This window comes from Euphorbia lathyris, chromosome 1 (assembly GCF_963576675.1).
Source record: "Euphorbia lathyris chromosome 1, ddEupLath1.1, whole genome shotgun sequence".
Taxonomy (NCBI): domain Eukaryota; kingdom Viridiplantae; phylum Streptophyta; class Magnoliopsida; order Malpighiales; family Euphorbiaceae; genus Euphorbia; species Euphorbia lathyris.
In genome coordinates this window covers 111665271-111675704 of record NC_088910.1, presented here as the reverse complement: position 1 = coordinate 111675704, position 10434 = coordinate 111665271, and the positions used below count along the sequence as shown (strand labels likewise).

The following is a 10434-nucleotide window of genomic DNA, read 5'->3' as shown; positions in this document are numbered from 1 at the left end:
TCTCCAAACCACCAACTCACTTCCAAATTAATCTGCTCATAAATTGGTCGAATAGAAACCCAAACCGAAGAGTTTGAATTTTTTTTTTTTTTACTTATTAGCAATAGCTTAAATAGATTCAGTTATCTAGAAAAGTTTTTATAACAACACTAAAAATCTAATAGATATTTTTTTTCATCCTTACATCCCTCTCCAATTATTTCGTTTAACAAATAGTATAAATTTAACTGTTCATATTAATTGAAAAATAAATTCTCTTACGTTCAAATTCAAACCACACATAACAATATTAAAATTAACAATATTTGAAAAATATTGCTAACACTTACATTTAAATCAACCTTGATAAACTAAAATTTGTTGTTAGTGATAGAAAAGGAAAAGCAATGATTTAGTGGAAGGAAAATTTGTTGACTGACTTGTTAAAAGGCCTTTGTACATTTAGAGGCGTTACGGCAAGTACCAGTCGTAACAAATAGTAAATGTGATAATAACGTTTTACCAAAAAGAAAAAGTGCCTCTGTTATTAATAAATAACCTTTCCTGCATTTTTTGGTTTTTTTCTTTATATAGTCCAAAACGACAAATTTCATTAAATTGCCCCAAATTCTAGTCCTACTCTTCTAGTATAATTTCGTGTAACTATAACCAATAATATTACATACAAATTTTAAATATTTTTTATTTAAATTGTATTCAGAGTTTAGCCTCTAGGCACTACTGCCCACTATTTAGTTGATTGATGAACTTTCTGGGAGAAATTTTATCTAAATTAATGTGATGTTATGTATCTAATCATTTAATATATTAAAAAATACTCCTTCCGTTTTATATTAAATATCTTTTTAAAAAGTTAAATATAAATTAAAAATATTAGAAAAAAAATTTTGTTGTCCCCTATTTATTAATTTAATTATTTATTTAATATATAATAAGTTCATTTAATGGGATAAGGTACTAAAATATGTTTATAGTTTTTAGGGAAGTATCAATTTAGGCTCCACGTATAAAAATATCATCAATATATGTTTAACGTTTAAAAAATGGTACCAATTTAGGCTTCCATAACATAACGTGATTATATTATTTCGTTAAGTTCTATCAATGGTACGTGGAGAGAGAAATCAGAACTTAAAACGGAGTAGTATGAATAACATGTCACGTTCCGGTATCGAGGCTTAAATTAGTACACTTTTTTAAATGTTAAGTATATATTGGTATTATTTTGTACGTGAAGACTATATTGATACTTTCCCAAAAATCATAGGTCTATTTTAGTACTTTATCCATATTTTAATTAATCTCCATAAACCCACGTTTTATAGCACATAGAAGGCGACTTAATGTATAATTGATCATATAATATGACATGTAATATGAAATAAAAAAAAATCTCTAGAAAAACATGTAATATAAAACGGATGAAATATATAATTAATTAATTAATTACATAAATATCACGTAATATTGAATTATTGATTTAATATAAAAAAAATAATGTAATACAATATATCGAATATACATTAAAATAATTCTTTTTTTGAGTAAAAGTGGGAGGCTAACACGAATAGAATAGAGGTAAGATATCTTAACTAGGTTGACACCCTCCCACACTGAACGAAGTTATATCCAAATTTTTTTTAAAGAAAACATAAAAATATAAGAAGAAAAAAAAATCTAAATCTAAATTGTTTAAATTACAAGAATCGTCAAGAATTACAGAAAGTGGATGCAATATCAAAGATCTTGGAACTCTGAAAAAATTTCTAGGTTTTGAAATTGCTAGGAATAGTGAAGGTTTACATTTATCTCAGTGAAAATATGATGTTGAGTTGTTAAAAGATGCAGGATTATTATCTAGGAAACCTGATGATACTCTTGTGGATCCAACTTTACGCTTGTCTAAGGATGTAGGTATACCTTTGTCTGATGTAACTACGTATTGAAGATTAATTGGCAGACTGTTATATTTGACAAACACTAGACCAAATATTACTTATGTAGTAAACACTTTGGGCCAGTTTTTGTCCAAACCAAGATTTGCACATTTGTAGGAAGCTAGACGAGTTTTGTTATACGTTAAGGGTAATCTTGTACATGGACTCTTTTATTATTCTAAATTACAAATAACTTTGAAAAGCTTTTCTTATGCAGATTGGGCAATATGTATAGATACTAGAAAATCTATAACATGTGGTTGTGTTTTTTTGGGTGATTATTTAGTATCTTGGAAGAGCAAAAAAAAAACAGGTCATTGTATCAAGATCTTCTACAGAGGCAGAGTATTAATCAATGGTAACTGCTACAATAGAAATCCAATGGTTTTTTTAGATTTTTCAAACCTTGAAGATTCAATATCCAATTTCAGTCCCTTTGTTTTGTGACAACTAGTCTGCAATTTACTTAACTAGTAATTTTACATTTCATGAGAGGATAGTATATCGAGTTGGACTGCCATTTTGTAAAGGAAAACACCGAGAAAGAGTTGTTCATCCACTTGCAGTTTTCACAACACGCCAATTGGCTGATATTTTCACAAAAGCCTTACCAGTAAAGTTGTTCAAGTTTTTTTTTTTTTTAAAGTTGCTCAAGTTTTTTCTTGCCAAGCTTGGAGTTCTCACCATCTATACTCCAGCTTGAAGGGGTAATAAATAATTAAATGTAATTTAAGTTTTATGTGAATGGTAGTTTAGACTTTCTATATTTGCTGTATAAATAGTTAAGATGCTTCTAGAGTTTAGGATTAACTTTTCACATTCTGTATTTCTTCATCTTCTTTATCAATATACAGAATTCTCTTTTAAGAGTTCTTCTTCAACTTTGTTCATTCTTCAAGTTTAATATACTACATTTTTAAATGTTGTCATATTCACATATAGTTAAATTATATGTGACCCGAAAATACAATACAGAATCACTAACCTAATTAGGTTGACACAATTATGACACAAAACTTTTTGAGTTGAGTTAGATTGATTCATTTGACACTAATCTAATAATTAATATGACACAAACACAACATTAACCAAATAATTGATACATTTACATCAATCCATCTTCATCTCGTTTTGAGTTCTAGCCATGGTTCGAATCGGACTAGCCCCTCTTGGTTCGGGCCATTGGGTTGGAAATAGCCTTAGAACCAAAACGCCGTGAACATTGGATTTTAGGAGCACAGAATTATTGGTGATAGCTTTAGTAATTAATGCACCTTAACCCCTTTGGAGCAAGGCAAGTGGGCCAAGCATTGCAAAGCACGATTAGGACTGATAAATACCAAACCCACCGTAAGAATCCTAGGCTATTCCGAATTTCTACCTGTGGATCATTATATTCCTATCCCTGAAAAATACTAAACTAAACTTGTCTAATATTCGAATCTCTCCAAAGTTTAATGAATTTCGGCCAGGCCTCCCAAAGATTATATTCTGGAATTTAGTATAGGTCGGTTTCTTTTACTCATAAAATCTCACATGTCTAATTTGTTCCTCACTGTTAGAATGTTCTTTTACTCAACTTTTAATTTAGGATCAAAAATTCCATTCGGTCTAATTCCACATTTTTATGTTGGGAAGTTTGTCAAGTAATTCTCTGTTACAAATTGATGGTATTGACTGTAATTAAAGTGACAGTTACAAAGGCGAATATAAGATTGGTCTATTGGAGGTTAATTTTATACATTGTTAAATCGAATTTGCTCAAAAAAAAATAATCGTATATATATACGTATTATCATTTAAGCAGTCCAGAACTAATTCTTACGTACTGATGTCCCTATGTTAGATTTGAACTACAAAAGTAAGATTGAGTTGTTTTGAACAAATTTAGAGAAATTTATCTTTATCATACATTAATCAAATTGGATTTTGTAATTAAATATAAAGTTAATGAGTTAATTAACCGCTTTGAACCTTAATTTATAGAAAATAGAGAAACCGAAAGAATCTATAATAAAGGTAGTTCCAATGGCCGATGGCACGTAACCATCTATGATAGGAGTGGTTCTAGGGGCCGGGGGTCTAACCCCCTTCAAGCCCCCTGTCTCCGTCCTTGGACATGGAGAAATAGAAAATTAAACCTTTAATCATAATATTATACAGCTAGTTTGGCATTATTGTGACCATGAACGAGAGAAGTGATGTGGAAAAAAATGTTCTAGGAAAACAACTGATAAATGTTTATTAAATACATGTTTACCAAAAAAAATAAAAAAAAAATATATATTATGTTATGTTGAAAATTAAAGTTTTTTTGTCCAAAAAATAATTAATATCAATTTTCCTTATAAATTGTCAAAGTTACTTTGACCAAAAGCTACGAATTGTAATTTCTTAAAAGTAGTTTTTTACGGTTTTCTTAAATAGGTAATTCAAAATATAAAAAACTAAAAGTACGAGTATGATATTATCCGTGATACCTTGCCTATTGCTATCTCTAAATTCAACGGCAAAAAAGTTATTCTTTTGACTCCTCTATTTGAATTTAATTTTCATTGTGGCCGTGAAAGTCCTCATAGATTGAGCAATATATAAATCATCTCTTAGACCTTTCTTACCTTCGGACTTTTTTTTTTACCCTAAGTCAAAAAATACTTATCCTCTTTCTAAACTTTTTGTTAAAAAAAAAATCTCTTTTTCTTTCTTTTATAGGCAATTTTTTACTAAATAATAATTGGGGAATCCATTGAGCAGCTTTTACTCATAGATGGAAATCAAAAACAGATTGGATATTATAAATTATCAAATTAAAAAGGTAATCAATGAATAAATAATTATATATATATGGCCCCAAACCTTCTCACCAAGCACTATACTTCCTTCAATACCATAAACTCTATCTTCCTCAATTCCCTCTCAGCTTTACACAAACAACCTCACGAAACCCATGCACTTCCTCACCAAATTCATCTATCCTATCTCACCATACCAAACAACTTCTCAACTTTTTCTGCAACTCAAAACATATCTTCATTATTAACCTCCAAACCCATTTTCCCAACTCATAATGTCTACCCCAATTTCAAAACTTGATGACAACCCTTTTTCTAAAACATCAAAACATTCTTCCCCACCTCCATTAATCACACAAAAATGGTCATCAAACCTTGTGAAAATACTAATCTCAGAGCTCAAAATACAAAGAGGAATACTCCTCCCTTTAATAGTAATGAATTTGACTTGGTTTGCCAAGATTGCTATTACAACTGCTTTTCTAGGCCGGCTTGGCCAGCTCCGGTTAGCCGGAGGCACACTTGGATTCACTTTTGCTAATGTTACTGGCTTCTCTGTCTTGAATGGGCTCTGTGGTGCTATGGAGCCTATTTGTGGTCAAGCTTTTGGAGCTAAAAATTTTAAGCTACTACATAAGACTCTTTTTATGACTATATTCTTGTTGTTGTTCATATCTTTGCCTGTAACATTCTTGTGGCTTAATGTTGACAAAATTTTGATCTATTTTGGTCAGCAAGAAGACATTTCACGTGTTGCAAAAACTTATCTTTTCTATCTTTTGCCTGATTTAGTGATCACTTCTTTTCTTTGCCCTCTCAAATCCTACTTGAGCTCACAAGGTTTAACACTTCCTATAATGTTTAGCTCGGGTTTGGGTTTAGCATTACACGTACCACTCAACATCTTTCTAGCAAGATCGAAGGGTCTCGTTGGCGTGTCAATGACAATATGGACAACCGATTTGATAGTAGTGATCTTGCTAGCTTTGTACGTTATCCTGATTGAAAGTGGGAAAGGGGAGAAATGGAAGGAGGGAGGTTGGTTAGAGCAAAGCTTATATGATTGGGTTCGGTTGCTGAAGCTTTCTGGACCATGTTGCTTCACCGGCTGCCTTGAATGGTGGTGCTGGGAGATTTTGGTGTTACTCACTGGGCGATTGGCGAACGCGAGCCAAGCAGTAAGCGTGTTAGCCATTGTGCTAAACTTCGACTACTTGCTCTTCTCGGTCATGCTTTCTCTGGCTACTTGTGCCTCAATCCGAGTTTCCAATGAGCTCGGGGCAAATCAAGTTACGTCTGCTTACCAATCGGCTTATGTGTCTCTGGGGACGGGTTTCGCGTCCGGTTGCATTGGTGCATTGGTGATGGTAGCAGCAAGAGGCATTTGGGCACCTTTGTATAGCCATGACAAGGGCATAATAAGAGGTGTAAAGAAGATAATGTTGCTAATGGCTTTAGTGGAAGTAATAAACTTTCCTTTAGCAGTTTGTGGAGGCATTGTGAGGGGAACAGCAAGACCATGGTTGGGTATGTATGCTAATGTTGGTGGCTTCTATCTTCTCGCCTTGCCGGTAGCCGTGCTTTTAGCCTTCAAGGTAGGGCTCGGGCTTAGCGGGTTGCTGTTAGGTTTCCTCGTCGGAACGACAGCCTGCTTAACTTTGTTAGTAGCATTTATCATGATGATTGACTGGAAAATAGAAGCTGAAAAGGCTCAAAAACTTGCCTGTAACATGCAAGAGAACATTCAAGGGGAAAATCAAAGAATTACTGAAACAGTCCATAGTAATGAAGTGAGAGTAAACATTTAATTCCTTTCACTGAAAAGCTGCTAATCCAACAGAAAATTGCTGTAAAGCCTTGTTTCTTGAGGAACTCAGAACATCTTTTCATTGTTTTGTCATTTACTTGTAATATAGTATTAATTATACAGGTAGTAAATTGTATCAGTTGGCCCCCTTTATGGATGGGTAAATTACATTTATGACTCCTCAACCTTGGCCTTACTTTCTTTATAACCACTAAACTTCAAAACCGTATCGTGTCCATCAGCTCTACAATGGAAGGTTACCTGCCGATGGAGTGGTGAAAAGTTAAAAGACTTTCATGTTAATAAAGGGTAAAATTCAAAGTTCGGTTTTAAAATTAAATGGTCATGAAGTAAACCAAAGTTGAAGGGTAATGGGTGTAATTTATCAATTTATGGACAACCAATTTTCATTGAAGAAGTGCAAGAAAATACAAAATGAGCTCTAAGTCATGACATGAACTAATTGTTGAAAAACATAGCAAAATCAGTAGGAACTCATCCGCAAAGAAAACAACTTACAACAGCTCATCTTATTGAGGAAACAAATGACAATTTCTGCTACTTGACAATAATTTTTTGTCCAACAAGAACAAGATTAGCAATTTCAGATGAACATCCGAACTGACTAACTCCTCATTTTTTCTCTGATTACAAAGAATAATATCACTGTCTGTAAGGAAAACTGAATATATCATTCATCTACAAGCCCGGGTCCTGAACTTAAAGACTCCAGTTCTTTGGCTTTCTCATCATTGAAGCCAAGAGTAGCCAATAACTTGTGGCCTGGAGAATCCACTTCTGACCAAATACCAAGAAGCAAATCACTTGTTGTAACTTCTCCGTTATTCCCTGTCACAAAGATATATTAGTACAAGCAAGCAAGCAACTTTAGTTTTCTGCACAGCACAAACAGATCATTTTTTGGGGGGGTTTGTTCTTTTCAAATGATAAAATATTTGTATTCAAGATAAACAAGTGAAAACAGCTTGTTCGTAGTTTGCTTCTTTTAGAAACATGTTTCGCTTCAAGACATCAAGCAAAAAAAATGTTGATATTGATCATGGAAACCAAAACCAAAATAAGAATCGAAACACGCTCTAATTTCTCATTTTCTTCCTAACTTCATAATTTTCACTTTGCTATTCCGACTAAAACCTTTCCTAGGAAGGCCGATTCTAGTAAAATTAATAGTTTGATCATATTATGTGCCTCTATATTCCATTACTTTCCACAATATGCAATTACAGATGCAGCATGCATATACCTTTCCTTCTTTTCCGGCTCAATAATACACTCATAAACTATTCTTTATCAAGTTGTCAAGGAAAGCATTAAACCCCCCCTGTCTAATGACATCAGGTATAAGGCTCCTTTAGAAGAAAAGACACTGTAATGTCAGATTCTTAGCCCATTAATCTTTTAAAATCAATAACTCGATATCGAAACACCACATTCTCATTGGGGACACGTGTATCTGAAGAATTTGAGAAGTACTCAGCTTTGACAACATAAGCTACCAAATGAACTCAATACTACACCTTCCAGATTTTATGAAGACAAAAAATTAGGAAAGAGAAGTTGAGAGCATGAACCTGGCTCACCTAAAATTTCATGAATGTACTAAACATATGCCCGCATTTTGCATGGGAATCAATAGTATATATATAATATTATTACTTAATTGGAAATTATTTGTAAAACAAAGATTTTCTGTTCTTATAATTATATTTAGTTGCAAACCTACAAGGTAAAAAAATGATACTATATCATAGAAATATCTAATAAAAATATATGAAATGAAAGAAAGGTTTAGAAAATATTGCAAGGAAACTCTATCTAATTGTTGTTCTGCATAGTATATAAAAATTAGATTAATTTGCTTCTTGAAATCATAATAGTATAGATAGATGGATAACTTGCAAAACTTGTGCTTGTTTGCACAATTAGATCTGTTTATATTTTCAAACACATCCGATTTATCATCGTCTAAGTATAGCAATAGTATCAAGTCACAACTCCTACGGCCTAGACATTACAATTTGCTGAGATAAACTTGGCTATCCGTGACTGTCTAACAAGGTTGTTCATATATTTACAACAATATTCATTTGGATCTTTACAATTTCCAAAGAGGCTATAACTTGAATAAGTAGGACTCGTCAAAACTTAGCATGATGAACAGAACCAAGTAAAGGAACAATGAGACATTAATAGGACTTACCGGAGTTTAGTTTATGATTGACGGCCCAATCAAGGGCCTTTAGAGCCGATTCTGCCAAGGGCGGCTGCTCAGGAGGGAAATAGTACATGTCAGGCTTTCCAAATAACTTAACAATTTCTTCACGCACTCTGAGAAGAGTAATTCCATTTTTCCATAAATACTTTGCTGCTACACTAGTTCCTACAAATCCAGAAGAGAAAAACGTTTATAGACTGAATAAAGTTTAAGAATTACAATCCCTATATACTAACTCATCAAGCAGCATGTGAGACTTATTCTTCCTTTATACAATACCTAATCAAAAAATCATTCTTCCTTTGTATCACTATCAAGAGTTGAAAGACGAAAAAGGCCGCAAAACAAGATGGAGTTTCTAGAAAAGCTTTGATACCAAGTAAAAGTTTAATGCCAATCTTGTAAAACGCAAACTTAGCAATATCAAATGTTGAAACTAATGTACACCTTAAATCAGTCTATGTAGTTTGCAAGTTCAGTTCTTAAGCTGTTCTCAAACTGGAACATATCATAGCATTCTTCTACTGATTGCATAATAAGAAACACAGATATTGTATACCTATGTAGAACTAAACTAAACAAAGAATGAGATAACAACTAAATCATGATAAGTACTTGTGAAATTCCTCAATCAAAACTTAAAAATATGAAAGCTAATTACCTTCAATTAAAATTCCGAGAAGAAGAGACTCAGTTCCATTATTTTCACGCTTGAGCTTTCTTGCTTCCAGTTGAGCCATGGTAAATGCCTTTATGGCGCTCCATGACCACCTAAAATTTCACTCACACCCAAAGTCAACAAACCTTCACTCTACCCAAAACCAAACAGACATTGTATAAAAGCTAGAAAAGGTCAAAAGCAACCGACTTGGGTACTTTCTCGGCAGAAGCATATCGTTCCGGGTTCCTGCAAAAAGCTGAAAGTTCAATTTAATCCTCGGAAAATTGAACAATTATAAGATAAAGCAGTAAAAGAATGATGGAAGAAAGGACAAATACGCAGTGGGAAGGCTGGAGAAGACGGTGGCGGAGACAGGACGGCCGGTGGGCAAGTAAAATCTGGGATTTGAGGTTAGAAAAAAGAGATTGGTGGAGTGGGTAGTGATGCTTCCTAGACAAGATGGGTCAGGTGAAGTGTAGGGTTTAAGAAATTGAGGTAATTGAGATTTGGATTTTGGTGTGTGAAGATTGGTTTGAGTAATTGCTAGGGTTTTCAATTGAAGATTGGCCAAAGATTGAGCAGCCATTTCTTTCGAGTATCTTCTTCTTTCTCGGCGAACTGGGATGGGAGGCTCATTTGTGCTGACTTGAATTGACTGATCAGGTATGAAGCGACATCGTTTCGATATTGGGTAAACATGTCCTTCTGGTTGGGCTTCAAAAGATTAAGGCCCAAAATGAATATGAATCAAATGGCTAACTTCTAGTCATCCTTTTTCTTTTTCTTTTTACTCTAATTCTTAATTTAATACAGTAAACATTGGATTACTTATCATATACACATTAAGGACGCGTTTGGAATCGCTTTCCCATATCCTAACGTTTGGCAAATATAAAATTATAAATTGGTTTCCTTACTAATACGACTTGTATATATAATCGATGTATATCGGGCAATGATTGTGTATTACATGAAGTAATTGCAAGATAGTTGAATTATAG

At 33.2% G+C, this 10434-nt stretch overlaps 2 protein-coding genes across 2 annotated transcripts; one reads left to right on the top strand and one right to left on the bottom strand.

Moving 5' to 3' along the window:
* The first annotated feature begins 4807 nt into the window (after nucleotides 1-4807).
* On the top strand, nucleotides 4808-6747 carry LOC136210631 (protein DETOXIFICATION 56). The gene has a single exon (XM_066001981.1). It carries the CDS (start codon nucleotides 5005-5007, stop codon nucleotides 6535-6537), a length of 1533 nt encoding a protein of 510 aa, XP_065858053.1. The 5' UTR covers nucleotides 4808-5004; the 3' UTR covers nucleotides 6538-6747.
* A 293-nt stretch (nucleotides 6748-7040) lies between these two features.
* On the bottom strand, nucleotides 7041-10067 carry LOC136210632 (ATP-dependent Clp protease ATP-binding subunit CLPT2, chloroplastic-like). Its single transcript, XM_066001982.1, has 5 exons — nucleotides 9772-10067; nucleotides 9641-9679; nucleotides 9434-9543; nucleotides 8758-8937; nucleotides 7041-7385 (listed from the first exon to the last, which is right to left on the bottom strand). Exons 1-5 carry the CDS (start codon nucleotides 10017-10019, stop codon nucleotides 7228-7230), a joined length of 735 nt encoding a protein of 244 aa, XP_065858054.1. The 5' UTR covers nucleotides 10020-10067; the 3' UTR covers nucleotides 7041-7227.
* Nucleotides 10068-10434: the final 367 nt, after the last annotated feature.